This window comes from Vidua chalybeata, chromosome 28 (assembly GCF_026979565.1).
Source record: "Vidua chalybeata isolate OUT-0048 chromosome 28, bVidCha1 merged haplotype, whole genome shotgun sequence".
In the NCBI taxonomy this organism is placed as follows: Eukaryota; Metazoa; Chordata; class Aves; order Passeriformes; family Viduidae; genus Vidua; species Vidua chalybeata.
This window is the reverse complement of record NC_071557.1, coordinates 1,040,789-1,056,501: the sequence shown is the minus strand read 5'-3', so window position 1 is coordinate 1,056,501 and position 15,713 is coordinate 1,040,789. Positions and strand designations below refer to the sequence as shown.

The following is a 15,713-nucleotide window of genomic DNA, read 5'->3' as shown; positions in this document are numbered from 1 at the left end:
CTAATTGGCTGCGGGGGGAGGGGCGGCTCATTAGTGATGCGGGCGCGCGCCGCGGCCCCGGAGTCGGCGGCGGCCGGAGCGGGGAGCGGAGCCCGCACCGCGGCCCCGGAGAGCCGCATCCCCGGGAGCGAGACAGCGCGGGGGACAGGACCGGGAACCCCCCCAAAACCGCCCATAACCCCCCAAAACCCCGGCCAATTCTCTGGCTGGAGCTCGGCTCCGCATCCCGGGGTTCCATCCCGGGGCTTCATCCCCGGGGCTCCATCCCCGGCTCCGCATCCCGGGGCTCCATCCCGGGCTCAGCATCCCCGGGCTCCATCCCTGGCTCCGCATCCCGAAGCTCCATCCCCGGCTCAGCATCCCGGGGCTCCGCATCCCGGGGCTCCATCCCCGTGTTCCATCCCCGGCTCGATCCCCGGTTCTGCGGGCTCAGCATGGGCGGAGGAGCCCCGCGCCTGCACCGGCGGCTGCTGCTGCTGCTGGGGCTGTGCTGCTGGACGGCCGCGCTGCGAGGTAAGCGGGGCTCGTCCTGCCCTCCCCGGGGCGACCGTGGGGCGCGGGGGTCCCACCGGTTGCTCCGCGGCGGGGGGAGCGCCGGAGGATGGCGGAGCGGGATCAGCGAGACGCGGGGAGATGGCGGGGACCCGCCGGGAAAAACATCCGCTATCCCAGCGCCGGGAGAAACCCCGCATCCCAGCGCCGGGAAAAACATCCGCTACCCCAGCGCCGGGAGAAACCCCGCATCCCAGCGCCGGGAAAAACATCCGCTATCCCAGCGCCGGGAGCAAAACCCGCATCCCACCTCCGGGAGAACCACCGGCATCCCAGCGCCGGGAGAAACACCTGCATCGTCCCTCTGGGAGAAACATCCACATCCCATCTCCCGGAGAAACACCCGCACCGCCGTGGGGAGCGGAGCCGACGGCGCTGGGGGTCCCGGGGTGGTCCCGGGATGATCCTGGCCGTGGTCCTGGGATGGTCCCGGCCCTGGTCCCGGGGCGGTCGCGGCCGTTCGGGTGCTTGGGGCGCAGCGCATCCCCGCGGGCTGCGGCTCCGCGCACGGAGCGCTCCGCGCTGTGCGGTGCAGCAGCCGCAGCAGCCGCGGGCAGCCCGCGGGGCGCGGAGCCAGGGCTGGCTCTGACTCTGGCTCTGGCTCTGGCTCTGGCTCTGGCTCTGGCTCTGGCTCTGGCTCTGGCTCTGGCTCTGGGGGTGTCCCGGGACGGGCTCCGGGAGCCTCAGGGACCCCGCGGGCAGCGCGGTCTCATCCCCCGGGTGCCTCCGGCCGATGCGCACACGCGGGTGGATCTGTGGATCTGTTTCCCATGTGCCAGGCTCGTGGAGATGCTCCGAATCCCTTTTTTTTGGTGATTTTATTTAACTTTTCCCTGGTAAATCACTGGAGGGCAGTCAGATCTTCAGGGCACCCAGCCAGAGGATGTCACCAGCCCTCGCCGCCCGGGCTCCCACAGCCTCGGCGGGGCTGGCTGGGCTTCTCCCGGTGCTGGAAGTGCGGGGACTTGCGGGCGGCGCCTGCTGCGGTGAGCAGCTCCGCGACGCTCAGCACAAGCGCTCCTTCCCGCACCGCGGAGCGATCAGACTTCACGGCTCCTCACAGGTTCCTCACCAGTGGAGCTCTCCCTTCCCGTCGTGTCTGCGCTTCCATTCTCCTTTGGATGGAATTTATGGGCTCTGCTCTCTGCAGGGGAGACCATCCTCAGGTAGCCACGGGCTTGTGCCCGCTGGCCACAGGTGCTGGAGCCTCCCTGGCCACCTCATCTGCCCGGACCTCTCCCTGAATTATGGCTCCAGCAGAGGAGGATTTTGTGGAACAGACAAAATCTGCCCTTTTGGGGGTGTTTTGGGGGAGGAAAAAAAAACGCCAACCAACCCACAGAACCCCACCGGTTTAGAGGGCAGTGAAATAAATGGCGAGAGTAGAATGGAAAAGAATAATTCCTGGTTTTCATTATACTTTGATCGAGAAGCGTCGGTGCCTGCAGAGGGAACCGTGTGCCTAAATCAGTGATGGGGGTGCTCGGTGCCTCCTGTGCCTCCCCCCTGGGAGCCTCTGGCAGCTCTTGCTCTGGGCGAAGTGTGGTCAGGGGCTGGAATTTCAGACCTCGGGGCTGGGAGATGCTTCTGGTGCTGCCAAGTAACAAATTCCAGCTCTTTAATTAAAACGCGCCGGGTTGGACGTTTGGGATTCTGGGCTGGGGCAGAGTTTTGGGCACGGTTGTGAGGCAGAGCAGTGATTTCTGGGCAGTTTGGTGGCGGTGCTGCCTGGGGGTCACTGGCAGCTCTGGCTGAAGCAGTTAAAGCTCAGCTCCAAGCCCGGAGCTGTGAGGTTTTGGTTTATGAAGTTGTCTCAAAGCTGCCTCAGAGACAGATTGTGCTCAGATTTCTGTTCTGAGAGGGGATTAAAGACAAATGGAACGGTTGTAGAAACCCCTGGCACGGCATTTGAAATCTGCTGGAATGAATATACATGGATAGCCCTGGGCTTGTGCTTTTACAGGAAAAAATTGCTCTGACAGGCTGGTAACTGGAGGAGAGAGTCACTAATATTTATTATCTCCTTTCTGCCTCCAAACTCATTTTGAGTTGCACATCTCTGAACGGAGATGTCTGTGAACACGAGCGTTAATTCTCTGCAGCTCGAGCTGTGTCAGATCGGGGCGTTTGGTGCTAAACGAGCATCGTTTGGGGATTTTCCTGCTCGGGAAGGAGTGGGGTGGCTCTGTGGGCAGGGAGCTGTTGGAGCAGAGATCTCCGAGCCTTGCTGTGGCTTTGGGGAGTTTTTGATTGCTTTTTCTCGGCCATGAGAAGCTCTGATCTCCGCTGGTCAGAGAGCTGCGTGCTCACAGCGCTGCTGTCCAGCTCCGGAGAAACAAGGCTGGCTTTGGGTGAAAACAGCAACTTTTGCTGCTGAGGGGGCGAGTCTGGTGGGGTGCCCAGATTGGCCCTTTTGTCCTGCACTGAACGATGTGAATTGGATGTCCCCGTCACTCCATCCTAAAGGGGCTGGGGTTTGGGGCAGTGCAGGAGCCACCAGGGCCACTCCGGGGGCTGCTGCTCCTTGGCTGTGCCCATTCCTGCTCCAGGGGCAGGTTTTGGGCAGTTTGGGGACACTCAGCAGCTCTGGGTGGGACATTTCTGCTGTGCCAGCCCTGGCTGAGGGCACAGGTATCAATAATAATATCAATAACACTACGGGGTAATCAATAGAGGTCCTGGACTGATTCATCTGCTCTCCAATAGCCCAGCTGGGGTATTGATAACCCAGCCCTGGGCTTGCCACGGGATAAACACAAATCCAGGCAGGAGCTGGGTGCTGCTGGGACCTCTCCTGGCTCTGCTCGAGCTGCTCCACGCAGGAAATTCTGCATTTTGGTCTCGTTAGGACGAAGCGCTCATTAAAATAACAACCACACGCTCCACTCCCAGCTGTCCTCCCACTCCCCTGCAGTGCCTCGTGTGGGCTTCCCTGTCAATATTTATATTATTTAATTTAATTTTCTCATGTTATTGAAACTTCCCAGGGAATGAGCTCCCTTCCCTTGGGGTTTAGGAGCTGCGCTGCGGGGCCATTTCCCATCTCCCAGGGTGACCCAGGTGTGCTGCAGGTGCTGGGGCTTTGCTGTCCTTTTTGGGCCACTCAGGGTTTGCAACAACGATCATTTTCTGAAAAGCACGGGGAATTTGGGGGCTCTGGAGAGCAGGATGGCAAAGCTGGGTGTGCAGGAGTGCGTGGTTTGGAATTACTGTGTGGGGGGTTCTGTTCAGCCCTGGGTTTTCTCTGCGTTTGTGGCCGTGTTTGTGATGTGCTGTAACAGAATTCGGGAGAGGATTCCGAGAGAAAGTGGCCAGGCCTGACTTTGGGCAGGAATATTTGGTCTGGCTTAGAGCAGTCTGGTCTGGCTTAGAGCACTGACCCTTGTGTTCTAATTCGCCGGGGTGTGCTCCAAACACAAATAATGTGATTTTTGCTAAGATGGAAAGTCTCCGAGCAGAGGAGGCCTCAGGGCCCCGGCTGTGTCTTTTCTGTATTTTTAGCCCTGCTTCTGGTTGAAGGTGGAGTCGGAGGGAAGGAGCAGGATGTTGACACCAGAGGCTGCTGTTTCAGAGGCTTTGGGATGCTGCTGGAGCAGATGGTCACATTCATCTGCCTCAAACACAGAAATGCTTCATTTTCTATTTATACTTTGGTGCTCTGGTTGTGCCACGTGTGGCTCAGGGCAGGAGCGCTGGAGGGCTCGTGTCCCATCAGCTCCCACCAATAAATCGCTTTTTGGAGCAGGCAGGGGTGCAGAGGTGCCAGGGAGGAGCCTGAGCACCTGGAATTTACCTGCACAAAGGTGATGGAGGTTTCCGTCACCTTCCCCTTCCCGCCTGCCCTTTCGTGGCCTTTTGAACCACCCAAAAATGTTCTTAATTAAGAGACTTCCATTAAGTCCAGTGACTTTCCCAATATTGTTCAGTGCCAAATACTTCTAGGAATTTCCATGCAGGGAATTACACTGAATTACACTTCGACATCATCATCCCTAATGAATTTTTTGGTTTGTTTTTTTTGTTTTTTTTTTTTTTTTTGTGGTTTTTTGTTTGTTTTTGTTTTAGTTTCTTTGCTTTTTTGTTTTTGTTTTTGTTTTAGTTTCTTTGCTTTTTTGTTTTTGTTTTTTGTGTTTTTGTTTTTTTTTTTTTTGCTGGCTGGTGCTGTGGGTAAGGGGTCTGTCACTTTTAGAAGTTCAGGTCCGTTTGCATATTGGAGTTAATTGTCCAGTTACAGCTTTAGGTTATGAAGTTCCATCCTCGTTTTTCTCTCTTCCCTTCAGCTTTGTTTACGCTTTTTGGGCCTGGAGCTGGTGAGGCCTGTCCTTGGTCTCAGCTGGAACAGGAATTGTTTTGTCTCCCCACCCCGTGGAGAGAACGTGCTAACAACACAAAGCTCAGAGTTACACTAAAGCAGCACAGAGTGTGAAAAACAGAAAAGCTTGTGAAAAATGCGGATTTTGTGATTGGCTTTTCGCAAATATTACAGTGAAATTACATGTGTGATGTTAGAAAGCAATGCTGTGTTAATCCTTTTTAAGCAGTGTGTTAAATATAGTTTTAGGTTAGAACATAATGATAAAATAGAAACTCTGCCATGTAAGATATTTTTTACTAGCTCAAGAAAGAGATGAGATAATCAAGAAACTCTTCACACAGAGATAGCAGCGACAGGACACACAAAGAGTTACAGCCTCCTTATCAGAAAAGACAAACATCCTTCCACCTCCTCTCCCTCTTCATGGAACCACCAGGATTAAGGGGAAGAAGTTGAAAAAAAAACAGAAAAAAATTCTTAATTTGCAAGGAATTTCTGCACCATGTATGAGATCTATGAAGATGCAACAGGCTGTTGCTTTTAAGGGTTATTCCTTTGTTCACAAGGCGTGTTTTTGGCAGCTCAGTGCCTAAAAACATCCGGAGGTCCAAAATTCTTTGCTTTTTATTGTCTCATAGTGTCCCAATCCTCACTGTCCACATTTTTATTGCTCTAATTTTATTACTATTTTTAATAACTATTTTATTATTCTTAAACTTTTAAAAATCCCAAAAACAAGCGGTTGGCGTTTTTCACAAGCTGGAACTTCAGGCATCATTTCTGAAGGCAAATGTTCTGTGAGCCGGGGGAGCCTCGTGCTCCTGCTGAGGCTTCCTGAGTGCTGCAAAGCCTCTGCTGCAGACGTCTGGGGAGCAGCATTTGGGAGGATTATTGTTGTGGGATTTCTTTAAGACGTGATTATTCCGCAAAGGCTTTTTCTCCTCTGTAAAATCACACAGTAACTGCTTGGAATTATTGGGTTTTTTTTTTTTTTTTTTTTTTTTTGTTTTTTTTTTGTTTGTTTGTTTGTTTGTTTGTTTGCTTGTTTGGTTGGGCTTTTTTTAGTAAACAGGCCCAACGTGCCTTTTGTTCTGTTTTGTTCATCTCAGCCCCGGCGAGCCCAAAAAAATCACATTTTGCCAGGATTAATCCCACACCTGGAGGTGGGCAGAGTCGCTGCCTTTCACCTGGGGGTGCTGCCATCAGACTTTTCTCTGTGCCAGCCTGAGAATGTTCTTTGTCCTCTCTGGCCTCTCAAAAAGCTCTTTTTGGAGCCTGGAGCCCCCAGTCTGCCTTGGAGGTGTTTATTGGCATTTTCAGCACACCTGGGCTGGGGCTGAGCCCTGGGAAATTCCCCCGGAGCTCAGGGAGCTCACCCTGCCTGGAAAACTGCAGGATTTAGGGCTGAGCTCCTCCAGGAGACACCCCCGGGCCAGAGCTGAGGGGGGATGGAATAAAAAGGGGGCTGGGGGTGGCAAATTGCTTGGGAAAGGCTCAATTCCCCCTCCAGAAGCACCAGTTCGGTTCCCAACCCCCATTTTCCTGGGCTGGTTCAGCCTCTGCTCTCCTCACTCCGACTTTTGGGGGAAGGATTTTGGTGTTTGAGAGATGAGGGAGAAAAAAAAGAAAAGCTTCTGACCCCCTAAAATGTGATTATTGAAATCATTCCCCCTCCTGGACAGCAGCTCTAGGTGTGGCTGGGGGTGTTGGGAATGAAACACCCCCTGATCCTTGTGGGGGGATTTGGAGGGGGCAGGGTGTGGGAAGTGCTGGGCTCTGCAGCCCCAGGTTGTTGGGAGCTCACTTCAGCTTTTTATTAAATAGCCCCAACTCAGCAAACATCTGTCAGTGGCTGGCACTCGGTACAACACAAAATAAAATCAATTTTGTGGCCAATCCCCACAGCTGAAACAGGGAAGAAAGGCAGAGGATGAGCTGAAGGATTCTCCTCCTTTCCCCAGTAACCAATCCCTTCCACAGCTCCAGGGGAGGTGTGGGATGTTGGTGTTTGTCTTTTCCCCCCCAGAAGCAGAGGATATTCCTGCATTTCAGTGATTGCTCTGAGCGGGGTCTGCTCCACAAAGCCCCAAAATCCCGGGAAACGCGGGCAGGGAAAGCTGCCCAGCCCTGCCTCTGCTGCTGGGGCCTCAGCAGGGATTGCCTTTGGTGCTCCCAGGGGTGACAACGACTTTTGCAGGCCCCCAGGAATAAAAATAAGCCGTCCTGCAGCCGATTTTCATTAATTTCCTAATAACTTAATCTGTGTCCAGGAAGGTAAAACGGCTCAAGCCCTAAATGAGAAGGATTTTTAAATAATCAAAGCCTGGCCCAGCCTCCCCTCGTTCTCCTGCAGTCCGAGGGGCTGGGATGCTGCAGAGCATCTCCAAGGGACCAGCTTTAGTTGGATATCTTAAATTGCATTAAAATGAAAGTGCAGAAATAGCCTCTCCTCAATTACAGCTGCAGCATGTGACTCCTCAGGCCTATTTACTAATTTTTTAAACCCTGCTGAAGTTGGGGCTGAGGGTGTCAGAGGCTTTTCTGTGACAGATTTGGTGAGAACCAATTAGTCCTGGAGGGCTGCTGATGTCACGGGCTCAGCTGGGAACAAAAGGGACTTTTTGGGATCATTTGAGGAGAATTTTATCTAAAACTGGGGGATTAACACAACAAATGGAGCCGTGGACTCTTCCCACTCGGTTTGCAGTGGAAATGCTGACCTGCGGGGATTTGTATTCCTGTTTTCCTCTCTTCCCAGGGACTTTTATTCCTATTTTCCTCCCTTCCCAGAGATTTGCATCCCTGTTTCCCTCCCTTCCCTGCCCCGAGCTGCAGGCACAGGTCAGACCTTGGGAGTGGAAGTTTGGTTATCCCCAGATGAAAAGCAGATTTTTGTTTCCAGAATGCTGCACAGACAGCAATCCTCTGTGGTTAATTAGGCTTTAGATAATTGGCACAATAGTGCTGCTTCACCTGGAGGTGCTGGAGCCTGGGGTTTTCTTTGTTCACACACCCTCAGAATAATAAATAAATAAATCCAGTGTGCTGCAGGTTCCTTCCATCAGCAGCTGATTGACTGCAGGATGGATTTGCAGACAATTAACACACTCAAGGCTGGCAGGGACTGCCCAGGGACCTAAACCCCATCACCTTCTCTTTAATTAGCCCCAGAAATTTAATCTCATGCTTTATTTGGGAAAAAAAACAACTGAACCCATGAGCTTTGGGGTGAGCAGAGCCCTTCCTTTCCCACCCAAGCAGGTGAGAACACCTGAGTGCTCTAAATTCCTGCCAGGGGATGTGGGGGAAAACACCAGGAATCTTTATGGGGATTATTCCAGGCCCTGTTCCTGGTGGATCTGCCTGTTCCCAGAGCTCTTCTGGAAGCCCTCAAATCAGATTTCCTGTCCTGGCTGTGTGTGTGTGGGACCCAGCCCATGCTGAAATGGGAGTGAGGATTTGGGGGAGCTGGGTGAGGGTTTGTGACCACCCAAACCCCGCTGCTCAAATTCCCACTCCTTGGGGAGGAGAATTCCTGGCCACAGCCCCAGGAATGAGGGAAAGTTGGGGGCAAAGGACCCTGGGGTGTGACTTCCCCCTGTGCCCTCAGCGTGAGACCCTCAAAGGTTCCCCAGAACCCACCTGGGGCGGGCAGCAAATCCTGCAGGGACTCTGGAACAGCAAAATCTGGCAAAAAACGGGGACTCTGGAACAGGAAAACCCAGCAGGAAAAAACTCAAAACCAGGGACTCTGGAACAGCAAAATCTGACAGGAAAAACCCCCCAAAAAACAGGGACTCTGGAACAGGAAAATCTGGCAGGAAAAAACACAAACCAGGGACTATGGAACAGCAAAATCTGACAGGAAAAAAACCAAATCCAGGGACTCTGGAACAGGGAAACCCAGCAGGAAAAGTGCCAGCAAAGGGAACCTGGGATGGGTTGGAGGCTCTGTGCTCAGGACAAGGAGGGTCTGAGCAGCACAGGGATGTTTTTGGTGTTTTTTTCATTTTTAAAATGAAATCTTTGGGAGCATCCGTGGTGAGTTCCCCCCTGAGTGCCCAGGGGGGTGTCAGGGACAGGTTCAGGGCTGGATCTCTGAGGTACAAGCAGGATTTTTCCCCCAGGAAGGGCTCCAGGGAGGACAGAGAATTCCAGAGGAGTTTGCTCACAGAGCATTGTCCTGCTGGGTGGTTTGTTTTTTTTTTTTCCCTTTAAAAAGTGATTTAATTGCATGTGAGTGGAGGTTTTTTCCGCTGGATTACTGCTGTCAGTGCATTTCATCAGCCACGACCTCCGCCCTGCACCCCCTCCCCGGGCTGGCACAAACCCCAGGCTGCTTAACGTGACATAATTGTCACTGTCCCTGTGCTGTGCCTGCCTCCTGTCCCTGTGCTGTGCCTGCCTCCTGAAACGCGGATAAAAATTAAAACTCGGTAATTTTTATAAAGATTTGTAGGGACGGTATGTTTGTTACAGCGCTGGGCGCGTGTGGGATCATTCCCCTGCAAAGGACATGCGTGCCCCTGAGGACTCCCAATCCTTTTTTATTACCCCTTACTAATTTACATATGCATAGAATTCCACAATAGGTTCGTGCATATTCATTCTGCTGATTTCTCGTTACACTTACAGCTGGTTGCACTTGTACCTGTTTTTTATCAGAAAGTGCAGAAAGAACTCCTGGGTCACTCTGCCCTGTCTGCTTCAAGGTTCGAGGAGTGTCTCTTATCTCTTCAGTTTGGAAATTCACATTCTTTCTCCTCAGCTGGGGCAGCTTTGCTAGTGCTGCAGTTACCAGACTAAACAGCATATTTTACTAATGCTAGCAAGCTCGAAGCGGCACATTTCACCTAAATCCAAATGGATTTCTACCCCGTTAAATTTTCACTCTGTCTCACTCTGGCACTGCTGCCACTTGGAAATGTCACAAATGTCACAAATGTCACCAGGGGTTCTGCAGCACCCCAGGGTCCAGCACAGGCTGGGAGCCCTTCAGTGCCTCGGTGCCCAAACCCCTCTGAGGCAGCTCCCAAGATAAGAATCCTCCAAAACTGTGAAAAACAACAATCGCTTGGGTTTTTTTTTAAATCTTAAAAATTTATTAGTAATAAAATAGTTAGAAAAAAATAGTAATAAAATTAGAGCAATAAAAATGTGGACAGTGAGGATTGGGACACTACGAGACAATAAAAAGCAAAGAATTTTGGAGGTCCAGATGTTTTTGGGCACTGAGCTGCCAAAAACACGCCCTGTGAACAAAGGAATAACCCTTAAAAGCAACAGCCTGTTGCATCTTCATAGATCTCATACATGGTGCAGGAATTCCTTGCAAATTAAGGATTTTTTTCTGTTTTTTGTCAACTTCTTCCCCTTAATCCTGGTGGTTCCATGAAGAGGGAGAGGAGGTGGAAGGATGTTTGTCTTTGCTGATAAGGAGGCTGTAACTCTTTGTGTGCCCTGTCGCTGTTATCTGTGCAAAGAGTTTCTTGATTATCTCATCTCTTTCTTGAGCTTGTAAAAAATATCTTACATGGCAGAGTTTCTATTTTATCATTATGTTGTAACCTAAAACTATATTTAACATACTGATTAAGAGAATTAACACAGCATCACTTTCTAACATTACACATGTAATATTCATTGTAATATTTGAGAAAAAGCCAATCAAAAAATACGCATTTTTCACAAAAAAATGATTCAGAAAGGGCCCTCTCCTCACAAACAATTGGAAATAAAAATCCTCACAGCTCCTGTGATGTGTTCCCTTTCCCCCTTTTTTAACTCCTTTTTCCCTCCCATTCTTGGCTTTTCCCCTCCTCTTTTCAAGTGGCATTTTCAGATAATCCCCAAAATTAATCAGTGCAACAGAATGCCACTTTGCAGGGTGGCTTTGGCTCATGGATGCAGAAGGAACATTGAAGCTTTGGGCTGAAAAGCAGCGGGTTTGGGTCTGCTTTTAAAAACTTTTAACAGGCAGGAGGCTTCCCTGGATGAACGTGAGCCAGGTAAATCTGAAGCTGGGATAAATTTGCCTTTCCAGCCGTGTTTCAGTGAGCTGGGAGTGCCAAAGGTTGCGTTTAAATGAGTGTTCAGTTAAAATGTTTTATGGGTCCTGGTGGCCACGCTGCATTTCTGCAAGCTCTTTATTTTTTTTGCTCTTTATTTAACCTGGAAGGTGTCCTGAGGAGCCCAGGCAGCTCCCGGGGAGCTCTGGCAGTAAAACGTGCAGGAAATGGGAATTTGGTGATTTATGGCGATATTTTCATAGGGTGTTTGCCAGGGGCAGGCTGAGTGCTCGAGCTGCCAATGGAAGCTGTGCCAGCGTTGGGGTTTGTGTCAATAAAAATTTTGCTTAGCTGAGTGTTGTGGTTTGATAGGGAAGCGAATTTTTTTAGGAAGTCGGAGTTAAATTAATTAGTAGTTAGGTTTGGATATTGATGTTTGGAGTGATTATTGAAGGTATTGGTTATTTCCAGGGGAGCACTAACCCTGGTCTGGTTAGTGAAGAGTGCAGATCTCCCTTGCCCAGCGTGGCAAAGGGGAAGTTATGTGGTTTGTGGTTAAATTAGGTTAGAGGTTATTTTTTAAGATAGAAGGGTGGAGAAATACTGAGATGTTTTAGATAGTTTTTTTAAGAGGGAGAGAGAGAAAGAGGGAGCCTGTTTTATTTAGAAATTTGATATTATGTGTTGGTAGTATGTTGTAGAAAAGATAGAGGTAGGGGGGAGGTAGGTGTTTAGTTGTGGGAGTTTGATAGTTTGTTGTGAGATTTTAGTTGTTTCGGGAGTTTAAGAATTTTAACTTTTTTCTGAGAAAAGTTTTATAAAACACTATTTTTTTTTTAATTTGAAAGAGAAAAGAGATCGTTTGAGACTTGAGATGTTAAAAGTAGAAATTTTAGGTGAGAGGAAATGATGGAGTGGTTTTAATTAGACTTTTCTTATATAACCATAGACTAAACCAATTTCTCCTGCAACACAGAGACTGCATACACTGGGGCACAGAAAGCCTCTGCACACACCAGTCCCCAGCCCTGGCCCAGGTGATTTTCAGGTTAAAGCTGCTGGGCCAGAGCAGAGCAATCATTGATGGTCAGAGGGAGCAAAACCTGCCAGAGCTCAGCCTTGGAAATGCCAATTCCTGCAGCTGCTCTGGCCCTGAACTCTTGGTTTTGTTGTTATTTTTTCTCTCAGTCTCTCCATGTTCCCATTCACAGCAGTGACGCTGTGGGAGGAAGGAGGGGGATGAACACAGCTCTGAATGCAGAACAAATTCTTGTCCTTAAAGAAGATAAAAAGGAAAATCGAGTGCTTGTCCAGGCCCCTTTTATCTGTACCAGGAGCCAATTACTTAATTCAAGATGAGATTGGGTCTGGGCAGAATCAGAGCAGTGACAAGCTGCCCTGGTAACATCGGGTCTGGAAACTCACCTCTGGATCTGGATCCATTTTCTTCTCATTACTCTGAGAGGATATTTGGCACGTACAAATTAAAACCAATTAAAACACTTGTTGACCTCCTAAATTGTTATTTATTCATAACCATTTAAATTGCTGCTGCTTGTAATTTAACTAATAATTCCATTTTAAATAATTGATATAATCATTGTGCTTAATTTAAAGTTGAATAACATCTGTGGGAATAAATTGCATGAAACAGTGGTTTCATCAATAACATGTCAAAAGGCAATCAATATTTAGGTCGCAGAGCTCTGTTAATGGATGGGGATATTAAAAAAAATAACAACCTTCTTGAAGCACTGACGTTTCCTCCTGCTCTGAACCCCTGGATCGGAGTTCTGGCAGGGAGGCTTTGCCAGAAGCCTGGAAACAAAGTCCTTGATTTTCCACCTTCAAGGCACAAAAGCATCTTTAATATTAAAGGATCAAATAAGAGAGAAATTCCAGAGTCGGTGGGAAAGAATTTGCTGATAGAAACGTTTCTGGCAGGGGGTTTGTGTTGGTAACCCAGCGTGGATCTCCCTGGAGCTTCCCCTGGTGCATCCCAGGCCGGGCTTTGAGGAGCAGTGCTACTCTGTTCTTTTGAGGGTTTTAAAGTTCTTCTAAAAGTTCCTGTGCCTTCTGACATTTGCATATTTCAACTGAGTTTTCTCACGCACTGTTCATGTAAATAATGATTGTTTTACTTTTTTTTTTTTTTTTTTTTTTTGTGGGTGGAGAGAATTGATGGGCTGTTGGTTTGGCCAGTGTGGTTGGAGAGGTGGCAGCTTCACCCTCCAATCCGCTGTCACTTTTGTTATAGTGGAGTCAGACAATAAAGTTAGCTTTTTTAGGTTCTTTTTCTTTCCTTTTCCATCTCGCCTGCTTCTGTGAGTTATTTCCTGTCACGGTATAACATTTGGACTATATATACAATAGTGCCCAACATCAATGGCAGACGTTGGCACGTTATTGTAACCACGGCACACGGAGTTTTGGGTATAAAATGTGAACAGTGCCCTGAGGGCAGACAGAATGCCATGGCCGAGCTGCTGGACAGAGCTCAGCAGGGCAGAGAGAGAATGTTCTAGAGAAGGGAAAAGAAACAACCTTGAGAAGCCGACCCTGTGCATTCAGACTCCTCCTTTGGCTGCTTGGGCTGGGAGAAAAAAGACTTTTACACTCTTGGGGTCATCCCGACACCCAGACCCCAAGAAGAGCCTTTCTGGGAGCCGTGGCATGGCTGAGTGCTGGATTTGCTGTCAAAGTTCTTGGAATGCTGATTTGCTGTCAGAGTGAAGATCCAATGTCTATAAAATGCTGAGGGGAGGCTCAGGACCCTAAACTGGTGCCATAAATCCCTGTCCAGGTGATTCCTTTCTCTCCAGGTGCAGAGCCAGCTGTTCCCGAGGTGCTGCTGGGAAGTGGGGCTGGAATTCTGGGGCTGGGAAGGTCCAGGCAGGAATTCTGCCCTAAACCAGGCAGGGCTCTGAATTCCCCTCCAGTGCAGCCAAGCAAGGAAGGAATTGGGGTCTGGGGCTCCCCGGGGCTGTGCGGAGAGCAGGGGCTCCCCCAGACTGCTGAAATCCTGGATGGCTTTGGGATGTCTTCTTGCGAGAACTCCAGTGGGAATCAGCAGGGATTTCCTGCCCACCTGCTCAGGGTTTGCCCCTGGCAAAGCCTGGGGGGAGCTGCTGGGTTTGTGTTTCCTCTCCGAGGCAATTTTGCTGGGGTTTTGCTGGGATTTTGAATTTTTTTTTTTAATTATTTTTCTTTTTTTTTTATTTTTTCTGGAGACTTTCTGGAAAATACCTCGCATGTTTGCGTTTCTCTCACTGTTGTCCCTGCCTACCCTGGTGTTTGCCCTCTCTTGGTGCTCTGCTGTGCCTGCAGAGTTTTTCCCTCCCCTTTGTCCCCACTGAAAAGCGAATTCTCAGGTCAGCAGCCCGTGAGAAACGGCCTGGAAAACAACTTAAAGAGCAGATTCAGCTGGGGTTATGTGATGCGTTTGGATTCCTGAATGCATCCTGGAGGAATTTATCTTACCTGGGTCAGGAGTTTCCCAGCGAGCAGCAATTTCCAGTTCATTTAAACCCTTGGCTTTGTGTCCTGGAGTGGGCACTTGGCGGTGCTGAGGAGATCAGAGTCAGCTCGAGGTGCCTCTTCATTTCTGAGTGTCTGCTCCTGCCTCTGTCCCGCTGCCAATTGTCCAGGCCAGAGGCAGAGAGCAAATTGAGAGGGATAATTCCATGTACACAGGGATTTGGGAAGTCTGGTACAGTGACTGGAGAGCCCGGTAACCCCCGTGCTCCAAACAAAGCTTTTCCTTTTCCTTTTCCTTTTCCTTTTCCTTTTCCTTTTCCTTTTCCTTTTCCTTTTCCTTTTCCTTTTCCTTTTCCTTTTCCTTTTCCTTTTCCTTTTCCTTTTCCTTTTCCTTTTCCTTTTCCTTTTCCTTTTCCTTTTCCTTTTCCTCCTTTTCCTTTTCCTTTTCCTTTTCCTTTTCCTTTTCCTTTTCCTTTTCCTTTTCCTTTTCCTTTTCCTTTTCCTTTCCCTTTCCCTTTCCCTTTCCCTTTCCCTGGAATAGAACTGAAATCTCTCTGCCTGTCTCTCCTGGGTCACCAGGACTGCACAGGATTTTTCCTGCAGCTCTGAGCAGCAGCCCTGGAATATCAATGATTTTTCTGAGGAGTTGGGAGCTCTTCCCCCGACACCTCGGGGACAGCACCGGGCTCTTTGTAAACTCTTTAATGGCAACAATTTCCTAAATCAAAGCAATCTGCGCTTCCCCATTTACAATTTCATTTCCAAGCACTAAAGCCTCATAAAAGGGTTTACAGCTCGGAGTCTGTGGCTGCTGTGAAGTTATCCAGCAGTGGTGCAGTGGCGTTATCTTCAGTGGAGTATTTTATCTTTAAAATTATAAGGATTTGTTCTGCTCTCTTCTATGCAGAAATAGAATGCCAACAGATGCAAAGTTTATTTTTAAACTTGGCTAGGGGCTGGAAAAGCGCATTTAAGTGGAGGTGTCATTTGGTGCTCTGAGTATATTTCAGGCTTTAATAGTAAAATGTTTCAAAAACTTACAGAGGTGATAATTTCTGTGCTGGAGGTGACACCGAGGGTGGACACCCAGAGTTCCCCCTCGCGTTTCCTTCCATCCTCTCCTGCCTGGATGCTGCTGGAGAAGCAGGTGATTATTAATTATTAATTATTATTATTAATGAATGGGAGAGGTGTGGATGCAGCCAGCCCTTCCTGGCTGCCTCGGGACGTGCAGCTCTGGGCGTTCCCAGAGGGGATTTTGGGCAGGGCAGCAGCACTTTGGGGGATTATTTGGGGGATTATCTTCTCCCCTTTCCATTGTGCCCAGCCTGGCTATAAACATGGGATATTCCCATTTTCCT

At 49.4% G+C, this 15,713-nt stretch overlaps 1 protein-coding gene across 1 annotated transcript in view; it reads left to right on the top strand.

Moving 5' to 3' along the window:
- The first annotated feature begins 434 nt into the window (after positions 1-434).
- UNC5D (unc-5 netrin receptor D) overlaps positions 435-15,713 on the top strand; it is a 93,370-nt gene continuing 78,091 nt past the window's right edge. The window contains exon 1 of the mRNA XM_053966264.1: positions 435-513. Coding sequence (XP_053822239.1) covers positions 435-513 — 79 coding nt within the window. The remainder of the gene's footprint in view (positions 514-15,713) is intronic.